This window comes from Dipodomys spectabilis, unplaced genomic scaffold, assembly GCF_019054845.1.
Source record: "Dipodomys spectabilis isolate Male_0828 unplaced genomic scaffold, ASM1905484v1 ptg000145l, whole genome shotgun sequence".
NCBI lineage: Eukaryota > Metazoa > Chordata > Mammalia > Rodentia > Heteromyidae > Dipodomys > Dipodomys spectabilis.
In genome coordinates, this window is record NW_024870822.1 from 26218418 (window position 1) to 26234349 (window position 15932).

Below are 15932 nucleotides of genomic sequence, written 5' to 3' on the forward strand. Positions count from 1 at the left end.
TTTCCTATTTTCTAACATATCATTTAAATGTAGGTAGGAACAGGAGAACTGGGAGAGAATCGGGGAAAGGGCGATGACATTATCCAAAAAGAAGTGTACTCATTTCCTAACTTTTGTAACTAGGATAGAAATATTAGGGCTGTTATGTATATATAAAACATAAGAAATTCACCTTACTAAACTAACCTCTTGTACTCATATAAACTTCAGATGTCTTTAAAAACAAATGTTTATAACTTGGTGGTTAAAAATTACTTGATTGGGGCTGGGAAGGTGGCTCAGTGGTAGAGCGCTTGCCTTGTATGCATGAGGTCCTGGGTTCGATTCCCCAGCACCACATAAGCAAAAAAAAAGATGGAAGTGGTGCTGTGGCTCAAGTGGTAGAGCGCTAGCTTGAGCTGAAGAGCTGAGGGACAGCACCCAGGCCCAGAGTTCAGGCCCCACGACCGGACCCCCAAAAAAAGAATTAATTGATTTTCCAGGTGCTGCTGGCTCATACCTGTAGTAATCCTAGCTACATAGGAGGCCAAGATGATCTGAGGATCCAGGCTCTGGGGTCAAATTCCAGGACCTGCAGATCTCTAGAAGAGGAAAGGGAGAGGGGAGGGGAGGGGAGGGGATGGAAAGGAGGGCAACTACTTAAGATATGAAAATTATACAATAAGGATATTATACTAGCTGTTAAGCACACTGTAGAATAGGAAGGTTCTAGAAACTAAATCAACTAGATTAACTACATATATTGAGAAAACAAAGCAAAGAATCACTGCCAAATCTTGTACCTCAGTTACAGAATAAGTTATTTTTGAGGCTATTATGTCAGATGCTGCAAAGCCTTATTTTTCACACTAAAATTTCTATTATAAAATACTTATTTATAGATGCCAGTGTACATAAACTTAAGATATTGTCATTCTAATGATCTGACACATTTAAAGCAACATTATTTTTCTAAAAGCCCGTTCTTTATCCCATCTCCTTCGTTCATCCTCACATACTGATTTTCTGTATCACTCCAACTGTATTTTTTGTTCCTCTTACTGTATTTATGCAGTGTACCTTTGACCAAATATTTTGACACTTACCTATGCTGGTAACGCAGATATGGTCGATTCACATTAGCGTCTACATCTCAAACTTCACTAAACTCAATGGATGCATTCCTGGGAGGCTTTTCTATTTTTTAAACATTCAGAATGCAGCAAACACCAATTTTGTGCTTATCCTTATGTACATGTGCAAGTTTCTATAGGTCCTTTGATTGCAATGCAATTTCTGGGTCATAAGGTAAGGAACCCTTCAATTTTACTATGTATTGCCAAAATTACTTTCAAGGTGTCAATTTACCCTACCAGAAGGTCTGGGCTTTTTTGCCCATTCTTTTCTTGGCATTTTTTTCTTAGTAATTTCTAAGTACTCTTTTGTAAATTATCTCAATGCAAATATATTCTTCCAATTTGTTTGATATTTCAGTCTTTTTAAAAATCATATCTTAATGTGAAATTATCAATATTTTCCTTGTTTGTGCATTTTATGTCTTAAAAAGAATTTTAAGAGTGATAAATCTATTTCTTCTTAATTTTCTTCTATGTGTTTCCAGTATCTCTTCACATGTGTTTTCAAATCAATCTAGAACATACCTTATATGTGCTTTTATCTTTGTCTCATTTTATCTTTTTGTAGAGCCAGCCATTAACAGAAAATGTCCATTCTTTTACATTGACTTTTAAAGCTATCTCCCCATAGAACATGTATTCATCTACAAGTGGGCCTGTTTCTAGGCTCATAAACTTGGCCTACTAAGTCTATCCTTGTCTGTTGATATTGTATAGATAAGATTACCAGAGTTTGCAATGAGTCTTTCTTTAGTATAAAGTCTTGGTATCTGTTTGACTCTTCCCTAATTGTTTCTCAGAATTGCTCTGGCTCTTCATTTCATTCCACCATGTAAATTTAAGATTGGCTATATCTTCCATTAGGGTCTCTAAAAAATAACGTGTTTCTTAGTAATTTGTTGGTAACATGAGGCTATTGAAATTTTGCTTTATAAGTTACCAAATCTTTTCTTTAATATTCCATCACTGATCAATAATAAATGATGTAAGTAGGAGAGAGGGGAAGGGAGCTTTAAGAAGAAAAATATTGACTTCATTTGAAGTTGTACTGCTTTTCCAAGTCAATATGGTGAGGCTGAGAATGGTTAAAGTTTCCCAACCATGAAAACAGAAGAATCTCCATTTAGTTCTTCTTTTCTGTCCTTTAATAAAAAGAGTAACTTTTTTCCATGAAGATCTTATGCACCTTTGCTAGATTAACTCCTGGATTTAGAAAATCTATTTCTTGCATTTGATCTTCTGGGCCACTGTGACCTTACTCTTTAATTCATCTACATTATTTGGTTAAAAAAAATCAGAAGTAAAAAAGTCTTTTTGGAATTGTGTATGTAAATGTATTGCATTCAGATTTCTGTATTTTGTTGTTCAGGTGTTCATTTGTTTCATCCAGCAAATATTACACTGAACATACGTGCTATACCTTTCTCTCAGATAAGCAAGGAAGTTCCACAGATGCTGAATGGAGTTGTTTCTTGCCCTAAGCTTGGGGCAGAAAGAAGACACACTAAGTTATCTTCCTCCAGAAGTATGTTTGAGGAAGCTTCTCTCATTTTCCTCTGCTCAAACCCTGCTCCAAACCTTAAGAGTAGGGAACACATAACCCGAACTGTGTTTTAGAAGAAAAGAGCCTGCCCCTTCACACCAGTTTGAAGTCTTTAGATGTGGAAAAGCCAACCTCCTTCAGGAATGCTGACCTGTACTCTTGGAAGTTGTTCAGGTTTGATTACTCCACCCCTAGGGGAAGAAGCCCAATTTTTCTCCACCAGAACCAGTATATTGCAGTTAGTAATGGAAGTCATAACAAACCCTAAAAATCCAGCATCGATATATTTTCTACTTGTTTCTTATTTGCTAATGGTGAAAATAAATACTATCAATTGGTGTTTGGGTTTGTTTCCTTTTCTAGCTTTGTGGTTGGTTGGTCAAACTTCTAATATTCCATCGTTGTTCAAATGTTATAAATTGTATTTGGGGAAGTAAGGGGGCAGAAGATATGTCAGATTTCCCTCCCCCTAAAAAAAGGCAAAAAAGAAAAAAAAAAAAGGCCAGATATATTATCCATTTGTTTTAGTTACTGAGTGAACAGAACTTCCTTTACATAGCATTTAAGTGATTTTTGTTGTTGCTGGTTGGCTTTTAATACTGAAAACACTGAGATTCAGTCTGCATAAGACCCTGAAATGGTGCAGCATACATCAATCCCCCCACTCTTCTCCCAAAAAATTTCTAGATTTTTCAGTGGGCAGAATGAGCCACTTTCCATTTTAGGTGGGTGGACGTTTTGTAAAAGATCTTACAACCATTTCCCTCATTTATCAGGCCAACTTAGAAGGGAAAGCTTTAAGATTTCTACTTTGGAACAGAAGAAGACTAGTACGCAGGTGCAAGTCATACTTTTAACATGAGCTTGTTGAAAGAAAACTTTTTTTTTTAAAACAATTCCAACATGAAATTAAACGAGGTTGTTTTTTTTTTTTTAAACTTTTCGGTTTCCTCTCAAAAGCATTCAAAATGGGAGAGGAAGTTAACAATGAATTTGTAAACGATTAAAAACAACTCTTCTTTGCACTAGTCCTTGGGTAGTTACCATAAAACCAACTTCTTCTTGGGTGGAAAAAGAATGTAGGGGTCCCAAGTCTGTTCATCAGGCATTCTCTCTCTCTTTCTCTCTCTCTCTCTTTTCTTGCTTTAGTATCTGCTCCGGCCTCCCCCTCTCTCCGAGCGGCTTCCCAGGCGGCCTCCGCCCCTGGGGGGCTCTCTGCGGCCCGAACGGCTGTAGGAATCACGCAAGGGGGGGCAACCCCTTTCTAGGGACCGGTCGCGACCCCCGGAGTAGCGGTCACCACGGCCACCTCCATAGCCGTCGCGGCCGCCACCTCCGTACACGTCGGGCGAGCAGCCTCGGTAGTCGTCGTAGCGGCCCGCTCCGTAGGATGGCGGCGGGCCCCGCGCTGGGGCGGCGCTGCGCGGATCCTCGTAGCTCTCGAAGGGGTCGCGGTAGGAGCCTCCACTCGGGTGGTCCACGTAGTCGCGGTCGCGCCCGCCGTAGCCGTCTCGGTCGCAGTAGCCTCGGGATGGACAGTCGTCGCGCGCGCTGGAGTGGCCGTAGTCGCGGTAGGCGTAGTCGCGGGGCGACGGGGCGAAATCGCGGGGGTCGCGGGCGCTCAGATAGTCGCGGCTCGAGTAGCCGCCGTCGCGGGGCGAGTAGCCCTCCTCCCGCGGCCCCAGGTAAGGGTCGCGGCGCAGCGGCGGCGGCTCCCGACGAGGCGGGCCGGCGTAGCGATCGCGGCCCCGCGCGGCCACCGCCCGCCCCCGCATCCCGGCGCCGCCGCCGCCGCCGCCGCCGCCGCCTCCGCTGCCGCCGCCGCCGCCGCTGCGCACCAGGCCCGACGGCGCGGCCCGTTTGGGGGGAGGCCCCGCGCGGCGCGGAGGCGGCCCGCGCTTCAGGGGCATCGGGGCCCGGGAAGGCCGCAGGTCAAAATCCCCCGCGTAACCGCCGTCGTCGGCGGACCCGCCCCGGGACGGGGGGCGCCGCGGGCCGCCGCCGCCGCCGCCGCGGGCCCCGCGAAGGCCCCTCGGGCGGCCGCGGCTGCGGGGCGGCGGCGGGCCGCGCCGGTTGCTCTCGAACGCCGGCTTGGTGGCCTGGGCCACCTTGATGGCCTTACCATCCAGGGACTTGCCGTTCATGTCGCGGGCGGCGGCCTTGGCGTCGGCGGGGCTCTCGAAGGTGACGAAGGCGAAGCCCCTGGACTTGGCGGTCTCCCGGTCCTTCATCAGGAGCACCTCAGAGATGCGGCCGTACTTCCCAAACGCCGTCTCCAGGGCTTTCTCGTCGGTCTCGGGGTTGAGGCCCCCGATGAAGAGCTTCCCCGGGCGGTCGGCCTCGACCATGTCGGCGGCGGCGCGGTCGGCGAGGGCTGTGGGAAGCGCAGAGTTGAGCGCGGTCGGCGGTGGCGGCGGGAAGCCTAGCGGCAGCGTGCGCGTGTCTGAGGGGACGTGCGGAGGCTGCGCGGCGGCGTGCCCAGAGCGCCTCCTACCGGTCGGGCGGCGTAGGCCGGAACTGCGGCGTAGCCGGAACCGCGGGGGCGTCCTCCTCCCCACCCCCCACCTGCTCCGACGGAACTCCGGACCCCGACGGTGGGAGTGGGAGGAAAGCCCCCTTGTTTCTCCTCCCGCCCCATTCCCAGGCGCTCTCGTCTGTGATTGGTCGACGGCTCTGCACCTCAGGCCCGGGTAGTCCCGCCTCCTGCCTCTTGCCTCCCACTACTAACCAACCAGCCAAGCCCACTCTGAAGGCGCAGCAGCCCAGTTAAAAAGCCTCAAGGTTGGGAAAGTCGAATCGACCCCTTCCGTTAATTGAATGAGAAAATTGATCATGCCTTTAGATCTGTCCGCAAACGTTTTTCAAAAAGAAAAGAAAATAGTTGGTAATAGTTTGTATGGTTAGTAAAAAAAAAAAAAGAAAAAAACATTTGCACTCATCTGAGGGGGGGAAATGAAGACCTGATGCAGGGACAGGTTGGTTGGTGGAACCCCAAGAAGAGTCTGTCTTAGGATGGATCTTAGTTGGCTCTTGCTGTTGTTGTTTTCGAACTTCTGTGTTCAATTATTCATCCCTTAAAGGGTTCCTAGGTATGTCCAAACTACCCTTTAAAATAAAGGCATAGCACAGAAAGACTCTTTGGGGATGAAATAAAAACAGTACTTTCAAAAGGTAATTTTTAAAAAAGCCATGGGAGTTCATGTAACACACACACACACACACGTTTTTGTATATTATAATGGATTATAGTGATAAATACATAAAGCTGAAAGTTAGTGGAAACCGGGAGGGATGCCTCCAGTTTTAATGGAGGTGCTTTTAAAAGTTGTAAGATTTTTAGCATGCATGAATTTAATTTAATGTTAAATGCATCCTGTCAGTAAAATGAAGTAACCGATTTTTATTATAAAAACATTGTGTTACAAGGTAAACCCACGTTTAGGGATGTATTCGTTTTCTAAAAATTGATGAATTTATTTCGTTTGTATTCTTTAGAAGTCTAAGCATTAAGAGTGTTCACCTATTCATTTTTTTCTGCATGCTGGGCTAGAAGATTTTGGGGAATAAGATCCATCTGGGCTGGTATTCTGGGTTTGTTTTACTAGCCAGTGTATCCACTTTTCAGTTATCTAGACTTTAAAATCTTTCCTCTTGACTTGGTTTTTGTAAGGTATACTTTACCAACAATGTTATTTTTGTTTGAAATTTCAAATTTATTTTGTCTATAGCTGTGCTATTTTTGTTTTCCTTCATCCTTTAGCCAATATTCATCTCTTCTCCATCTCCCTGTCCCCTTTCTGTGACCAGTCTTTCCTAATTTTATTTTTCTGCTCTTTTGTAAACAATCAGCTTTCAACTTTGGTAATGCTGTTTCAACATTTTAATTGTTAGTAATTTTCTCTGTGTTTTTCATTTTTAAAATTTGTATTTTTGTTTTATTTAGGTAGGGCAGTTAGTACATTGAGTTTTAAAAATATTTCTTATAATAGCTATATCTAAGATGAACACTTATGTGTGATTAACAACTAAGCAGTAATACATAGGATTTAATTTTCCTGTTTCTTCCTTGACCCAAAAGTTTATATATAGTATGCTTTTAAGTTTTCCAGCATACAAACATTTTGGTTATTTGTAGGTTATTTTGTTGTTGGCACTTGATTGGTGACTTAATGTGCGTGTATGTGTACATGTGTGCATGTGCGTATTATCCCATATATACTTAGAAGAAAGTGCATTCTGTATGTGTTATTTAAATAATTGTGAAGTTCAAATCCTCTTTTTTTGGTTTTTGAGTTAACATACATGTGTAATATGAGAGGGTTTTATTGTGATGTTTCTTTGTGCATTTTGAAAAAAAAATCACCCCTAAACCATATTCCCTTCTTCTTTTCTCTTCCCTCCACGTTTTTCGAACAGCATTTGATAGATTTCATTATGCTGTATATATACACACATATACACATGCATGGACATATACATATACACGTATATGTATCCTTTGCCTCACATTTATAGGCAGGTACCCTACCATGTGGGGCACTCTGCTTGCACCCCACTTATTATCCTCGTTTATTTACTGGTTGGGACCAAGAACTGTTTTTAAATTTCCATAGTTGTAGATCTGGCAATTTCTCTTTGCTTTATATTCATTTTTCTTTCATGTAATTTAAAGTTACTGTGGGAAATTAAGTAATTGTCTCTATTTACCTTAATAACTTTTTTTTGCGTCAGTTGGTTTAGCCTGATACTTAATTGTGCCTTCTATTTTTATTCTTTGAATAGTTTCCTTTATTTTTTCCACTAAATTTATAAATTTTCTTCAACTATTGTTTACCACTTGACTAATTTTATATGTTAAAGCCTAAAATTTTTAAATTTTACCTCCAACAATGTTTCTTCTACCCTTACCAAAATAATGCCATTCTATCCAGGCTGAGGGAGTAAGCATATTTTTTAGTTACACATTTATTATACCAGTAGGCTACTCTTTCTAGTCTGATTTGTTAGTATTTGGTTTATGATTGTTCCACAACCTATTTTTCCCACTTTCCTTTCTTTTTTTCTTCCTCCCCAGGAAGGAGAAAGGGGTGACAGATTGAACTACTTCTAGGCTTTCTTGTACACAGCAGAGCAAGGAGATCATTATGCATGTAACACTTTTTTAAATCTCTTTAGTTCCAGGGCTCCTCTTAGGTAGAAGAGTTTAAAATGTCCCAGAACCTCGAAAGGGGGTTATTGAATTGGAATTCAATAGACTTCCATATAAATTTTTACCAGTGAGAAAGAGCTAGAATGGGCTAGAATGGCTCCAGGATTATTTGCCAGAGTGGCGAAGCATCTAAGGTTGGAGAGGGAGGGTTAGTTCACACAGTCTTACCTAATGGTATTTTAAACATCTTCTCATTGTGCTTGGCCAGCAAAACAGCCTATGATTTTAAGGATGCCTTAGCAATTTTGGAGGGAGGGCAATATTAGAGTTTGTACATGGTAAGTAGGTGCTTGAATATTTAAGCCATTGCAGCCCCTTTTTGCATTTGGTTATTTAGCTTGTGGATTTTTATTATCTCCAAGTAGTTGATCAAAGGGCATTCCATTTTACATGTCAATTGCATCTTAATCAGTGCCATGCTTTCAGCGCTCCTCAAGCCACCCCCTCTGGCCTCCCAAAGTTTTCTAGTTCCACTTTCGTGTACTATGATGATTATGACAGTATTTGCCCACTGTTCCTTTCTCCTCTTATCCACCTCCCTCTCACACAGGATATTTTTCAGCTTCTTGGTTATTTATTTGTTAAAGTGTCTGTTAATTGTTCCAAGGGGAACTCAGCCATTCATATACCTTGCAAATTAGTCAGTTTGCTCATGTATATATCCATATGGTCCTGTATGTGTTTCCATGTTTACATTCGAGGTATAACCTTTACATATAAATCTCTGAGCATGACTTAACTTCACTCAGCATAATTCTTCCATGCAAATAGTATTATTCTTCCTGCTTAATGAATCAAATTCCACTTGTGTGTATACACACACATCCATATGTGTGTATACATATATGTATACACACATATGGATGTGTGCATATATATGCATGTGTACACACATAGCACATTTTCTCGGTCCATTTTTTGCTTAAACAAAATTTATTGTTTGCATAACTGGATGGTTGTGTATAGTGCAGCAATGAACGTGGTGTACAGACGCTCATAGTTTTCTAGACTTCCATTCTTTTGGATAAATGCCCACAATCATATCACTGGATCATAACTACCATAGTAGTAGTACTAATATACATTCTCACCAACAGTGTAATGAGTTCCGTTCCCTTGTATTCTTGCCAGCATTTGTTGTTCTTTGTATTCTTAATAATGGGCATTCTGACAGGTATGAGATGATATCTGTGTTGTTTTAATTTGTATTTACTTTATGGTCAGAGATATTGAGCATTTCTTCATTTGTACGACTTCTGTGAATTGTCTGTTTTGCCATTTATTAATTTGGTTATTGATTCTTTGAGATTTAGTTTCTGAGCTCCTTGTATATTTTCCTAATTAGACCTTTATCAGCTATATAGCTATCAAAAACCTCCCATTCTTTAGGCTTATATTTTTTTGTCTGTCATGGAGCTTGGGCTCAGGGCCTGGGCTTTTCTGCTCAAGGCAGCGCCCTACCACTTTGAGCTTTGAGCCACAGATCCACTTAAAGTTTTCTGATAGCTGATTAGAAATAAATCTCATGGATTTTTCTGCATGGGCTGGCTTTCCACCACCATCTTGAGTAGCTAGGATTACAGGCATGAGCCACCAGCACCCTGCTTAGGCTGTCTTTTTAGCTTGTTCACTATATCATCACTGTGCAAAAACCTTTTAGCTAGTTGCAATCCCATTTGTCAGTTTACTATTTGCTGAGTCCCTGGAATTCTGTTTAGAACATAATATTTGTATGAGTGATAAGTTTCAGTCTTATGCATGTGCATATACACAATTCCCCACATCATTTGCTGAAGGGGCTATCATTTCTCCAACATAAACTTTTTGCTCCTTTGTCAAAAATTAGATGACTGCAGGTATGTAGGTTCATTTCTGGGCCTTTTATTCTATTCCAATGATCTTCAGGTCTGTTTCTGTGCTACTACCAAGCTGTTTTTGTTGTGATATCCCTTTTTTCAAACCTCACTTGATTTTCATGAGTTCTCTTCTCTTGGTCTGATTATGTAGGGGTTCATCAGTTTTGTCTTCTTGAAAAACCTTTTGTTTTGTTGATTCTTTGTATTTTTTTTAGTCTCTTCTTCATCAATTTCTTCCCTAATCTTCATTTTTTTCCATCTACTGGTTTTGGTTTTGACATACTCAGGGTTTTTTTTTTGGAGCTTGAAGTACATCTTTAGAGTAGTAATTTGAGATCTCTCTACTTTGTTGATGTAGGCACTCATAGCTATAAATATTTTTTTAGAACTGCCTTTGCTATTGTCCTAAGCTTCTGGATGCTTTCATTTCCCCTGGATATGAACTTTTAGATTTCCCATATTTTCAGTGACCCATTCATCATTCAGTGATATGATAAACTCCACAATCTGGAGTAATTTCTGTGGTTCTTTTTGTTTTTAAGCCTGGAACTTTCAGGCTGGTGGACACCTGGATTTCTTAGGAGTTTGGTGAGCCCAAAGAGAGCTTGAAAACTCTCCCCTCCTTTCTTTGTACACTTTCACCTATTTATTTGTATTTTTATAGCAAACTATAACTACACAGAATTTACCTGAGTTCTATGCTGGTTCTAGTGAATTTTTGAACTTGAGATGGGGGAGGGAATGCCTAAATTGGTAGTTGGCTTGGAGGGAGGCTACTGCAGTGTTCAAAGAGTGATAGCATAGTGTTTACCAGTAGCAGTTCTCAATTGTTTAGCACTGACCATATAGCCTACAATTTAGTTCTGCCACTAAATATCAGGGGTTGGACCAGAATGCAACAAGACTTCTCAGTTTCTATTCCAGCTACAAATAGGGTCCTCTGGTGACTTGTTGCAATGTTGGCAGGTCACCTGCAGCTAAGTGGTTCTAATTTGTGGTTTCCATGATTATAACACTCGGTCTGAAGTACTAATTTCCAAATAATTCAATAATATAATACCTGAAATTGTAAAAAAGCCATTAAACAGATGAATAAACTGGGTTTATACACTGTTCCACATGAAATCAAGATATGGGATGATTTCTTCCCTCCTTGTACATTTACTGCTACCAAGTGTAATAGTCTAGATGGGGAATGAAGGTGTGAATACTGATGAACAAGGAAAAAAATTCTGAAGGAGCAAGATCTAGATAATGAGAATAACCTCTCTGTGGACTCTATCACTGGCCACAGGACCCCAGTTGCTCCACAAGATTAAGTGGGAAGGGAAACTTACATGGTAATTTAGGGGCACAGAAGCTACAAGATGATGAAAAGGAATTTATCTACCACCTAGAAAAAGATTCCACAGTTCAAGAAAGAGAAATTCCTATATTTCTTTAAATGGAAAAAATTATCTCTGCAGAGCTGTGTTGACAAGGGAGTTGGAGAACACAGGAAAAATCTTGCATGTCCTTTCTACTCAAGGTAGAAATCCCACAGATAATATGACACTTTCATCCTACCTAGTGAGAATGTCAGGGGAACTTCCCAGGAAAAAAAGCACCTCATGCTTGTTCTCTGGGACTTGAACTTTCTAATTAGTTTTGAGGCCCAGTGTAACATCTAGACACACAGAGCAGTACCGTAGCTTCATATTGCTGCCACAAGTTCCTTGAGAGTGGAGAGAACTTCCCAGGCAGTCTGCAGCTTGGGATCCTTCTGGGTTTCTTAAATTTTAAAATAAGATATATATATATATATATATATTTGGTCCGGTCGTGGGGCCTGAACTCTGGGCGCTGTCCCTCAGCTCTTCAGCTCAAGGCTAGCATTTTACCACTTGAGCCACAGTGCCACTTCAGGTTTTTTTCTTTTTTGCTTATGTGGTGCTGAGGAATCGAACGCAGGGCCTCATGGATGCAATGCAAACGCTCTACCACTGAGCCACCTTCCCAGCCCCTTTAAATTTTAAAATATAAAATTGTGGTAAAATACACATGAAATATATCATCGTAACCATTAGGAAGTATCTAGTCTGATACTTCTGAATTGGTGGACAACCCATCCTAGAACTCTTTGCCTGACAAAACTGAAACCATGTCCATTAAACAATTTTCCATTCCCTCACCCCCAGCATTTGGTCACTACCATTCTACTTTCTGTCTCTACGAATGTGACTACTGACCACTTTCTCATTTATTCGGGTAGGGTGAACTAGGAGACTAATGCTCTCAATGTTTTCCTTAATTCACACATATATATGTTATCTCATTGAGTGGTAACAATCATTCCACTTTAGAGAAAATCCATTCCTGCTCTTCTTTAGAAAGTAGTAGTAGCTTCAGAGATTGTGACTTCAGTTCTCAGTTGATTGCCCCATCTAGCAAATAACTCAGAACTAAGAGTGGATGCTGTGTCTTAAGTGCTGTCCATGGTTCTGATTTTGGCTAGATGGAAAACTAGGGTCAGGGACACCTCTTTTTCAAAAGTATCCCAGCCTCTTCCAGGCACTAGGCTATTGGGAAACTGACAGGCAAGCTCAGCCAGTACCTGCCTTGCTTCAGCCAAGGACTTGAACCCTGCATCTCCTACTCCACAGGCCAGGTGGGGGCACACTGGGGAAGCCAAGCCCAAGAGCTTCTGGGCTCTGCTACCCCAGTTTCAGAGCTTATTTTCTATCAAAGCCAGCTAGAGATGCAGGGTACCCTAATATGTGATTTGCAGCTTCAAGTCTCTAACGCTTGGAGTTCTGAGCTTAAGCTACAGGAGTAGTCAGGTTTCCTTACAAAGGATCTCACACATGGAGGGGTGGCCAGGACTAGCTGTAAGGTAATACACATGGCCCCAGAGAAAATTGGATACATTGGGATCCATTTATTCCCTTATTCATTCTTGAATGAGGGCTTTATGCAGCACTGCATTGGACTGGGAATAAAATAGTGGGGAAAAAATCACCATGATCCTCACTAAACCATACAACAAGGGAAACAGTGTAGAAATAAACTAAATCTCAGAGAGAGTAGGAAGAAACTTTTAAAAAGTGATGTTTCTGTCAGCAAGAGATGATGATATTGAAGGCAGTACCCAACTGTTCCTAGGGAGTGAATTTTTTCAAATAAGTTTTTTCTTGTGTAAATACTGTACCCAAGGGGTTACAGTTACATGAGCAAGGTAATGAGTACATTTCTTATCAAGCATTGCTGCCTCCTCCTTTGTTTTTCCCCTACCATCCTTTCTTCCCCCTCACCCCCGCCCTAAATTGTAAAGTTCGTTTTTCAACATATTGTCTTGTACATCTCATTGTTGCCATGGGTCAACCTGTAACCCTATTTAAACATTTTTTCCTTCCCCTCCCCAAAGGGAGTGATTTTTTTATATTTTTATTGTAAAGCTACTGTACAGAGGGATTACAGTTACATTAGTAAGGTAATGAGTACATTTCCTCTTGAGAATTGTTACCCCCTCCTTTGTTTTTCCCCTACCATCCCTCCCCCCCCCCCCAGTTGTAAAGCTCTTTTTCAACATAGTGTCTTGTACATCTGATTGTTGCAATGGGTCAACCTGTATCCTTGTTTTAGCATTTTCTCTTCCCCTCCCCAAATTAGGGGTTACGCTAGGGTGAAAGAGCATACAAAAGAAAAAAAATCACATAGTACATTAAAAACAGCAACAAAGAAAAAACCTCATGTCCCTATCTTGGGGTTCATTTCACTTAGCATCTTATATAGTCATATGTGTATAGCTTTTGACCTTTTCTACTTGTCTGGTATTATCCTAGACATATACTATTTGTTGCAAGTAAGGGAAACCATGGAACCTATGTTTCTTTAGGCCTGGCTTACTTTACTTAATATAATTTTTTTCAAAGTCTTTCCATTTCCTAACAAATGGGGCAGTGTCATTCTTTCTGATGGTAGCATAGAATTCCATATATGTCACATTTTCTTGATCCATTCATCTACTGAGGGGCATCTGGGTTGGTTCCATTATCTTAGTTGTGCTGGTAGCTTTAGTATGGCCTTGTGATCATTTGGGTAAATGCCCAAAAGTGGGATTGTTGGGTCATGTGTAGTCTTTTGAGAAACCTCCATACTGCTTTCCAAAGTGGTTGAACAAGTTTACACTCCCATCAACAATGCAGTAGGGTTCCAAGGGGGTGATTTTTAAAATGCAGTATGAGAGCTGGTCCAAAACTCTGTAAGGAGTGGGAAGGGGGCTGAGTGGACAGAGATAATTAGCTATAAGGAGGTCTGAGTCATCAACTCGGAGAACTCAGGGATTTGGGAAGTACAGCCCTTGGGAGAGCTCATTTCATCTCTGACATCACCCCCTTATCTTCCATTCAACAACTGCTCATCATCTACTACATGGCAGGCACTGTGTGCAGGGAATTTGAAACAACAGTGAAGAGCTAATTCCATCTTCAAAGGCAAGGGTACTGTCCATACTTTCTCATTCTCCTTTGCTATAAAAGAATCCAGTTTTCATCCTTGGTTCTTCAGAGAATGAGCACATGTAGTTGTCAGAAAATCATCCATGATGAATGCAGAAAACAATGAAAAATCAGGAACTATCAGAAGAATGTGTGTAAAGGAACACAGGGACAAAGTGAGTTGTGTGGTTTAAAAGTTAGTATTGCACTGTTTTCATGGTTGGGAGGCAGTCAGGAGGTGAGGCTGAGGTACCCAGTAAAGGTAGGAGAATGCAGAGAGACTTGAATATGCAGATTGCCATTTTGTTTTTAAAAGAAACCACTTTGACAGTGGTTAGAGAATGGAATGTAATCTAGTAAGAGTGAAACAGACTAGATAGGAAATGACAGTCTGTGGCAAGAAGATTTGACAACTTTCCAGTTTGATTTCCCATATAATTTATTCCCTTGTGGCAAAGAATATTGATGACAGAAGGGTAGACATGTTTGCACTGCCATCTCTTCCCTTGTTTACCTTTAAATTTCATTTTCTTCCAAGCTAAAAGTCAAAGGTTCTAGTAAGATATACGTTCCAATCTCCCTTTTATAGATAGCTTAAGATATGGCATACTAAATACACTGCCCAATATCACAGAACTTAGATTTGCCAGTAATAACAGAATTTTCACATCTTTTTCATTCCAAGTTCAGTTTTCCAATTCTTTTCTTTTTAAATTGTATTTTATTGTAAAGATGCTGTACAGAGAGGTTACAGTTACATGAGTACGGTAATGAGTACATTTCTTGTTCTTTTTTCTACTATTCCTTCCCTCCCACACCTCCCATTTCTACCTGTTGTAATCTAGCCACAAACTCGTGCTGATCCTAACTCCTTCATGAGTGTGGATGGTTGAGGGCTACAGAGTGGGCTGTTGGTAATTCTGATCCCCCCTACAAGTAAATCTTAAGAATTTTAACTCCTTGGCCACAATGCTTATTCTAGTTGGGGTTTCTCAGCTTTGGCAATATGCATATTTTGGTTTGTTTCCTTTCTTGTGGGAGCCTGACCTCTGTATTATACAATGTTTAGCAACATCCTTGGCCTCTCCTTACTTGCCGTTTGAAGCTTCTTGGTTGTGACAACTAAAAATGGCCACATCTCCAGCCCCACTCAAGAGCCACTATTCTAAGGAATAGGCAGTTAAGAAAAATTACCCAAAACTTAAAAGCAGGTAAAAGATTAGTGAACATTTTTGGCTGGAGTGCTAGACATTGACAAACAGGCTGGAGATTTAATTTTTTAGAGTTAATCTGCTGCATGATCAGATTTACAGCTCTGTAAGGGTAGAGATCTATTTGTAGGAACCTGATAGCATTACAAATAATTCTTTTCCGCTAGCATTACATATTGTCAGTAATATCAGGATTATTGACATATAAGGCCAATTTTGCATTTGCCTATTGCTATTGTAGTTTTTCAAATTCCTTTTTTTTGGACTGATATTTAAACCTACACATTTGGGCAACCGGAATGTGAATGTTAACTATGTAAAGTTTGCTTTCCATTTATAGCTAGTTGAGGGAGAAAAAAACTGATGGATTCTGGAGTATGGAAACCAAATTCTTTGTTCTCGCTCTTATAAGCCCTCCACTGCCCCTGAACATGGCTAGTTTGGGCTATGTCCACCAATGGTGAATGGCATAAGGGACCCAGCTTCTCCTCCCCTCCTTATCCCCAGTGCTGCATATCAAACC

The 15932-nt window shown here is 41.1% G+C and overlaps 1 protein-coding gene across 1 annotated transcript; it reads right to left on the minus strand.

Annotated features, from left to right (window-relative positions):
• Positions 1 to 3803: 3803 nt before the first annotated feature.
• Rbmxl2 (RBMX like 2) lies at positions 3804 to 5006 on the minus strand. The gene has a single exon (XM_042691703.1). It carries the CDS (start codon positions 5004 to 5006, stop codon positions 3804 to 3806), a length of 1203 nt encoding a protein of 400 aa, XP_042547637.1.
• Between the last annotated feature and the right edge of the window lie 10926 nt (positions 5007 to 15932).

Bases quoted from the DNA above. Each gene is read 5' to 3' on its own strand.
- Rbmxl2 (XM_042691703.1), bottom strand. From the start codon at position 5,006: ATGGTCGAGGCCGACCGCCCGGGGAAGCTCTTCATCGGGGGCCTCAAC.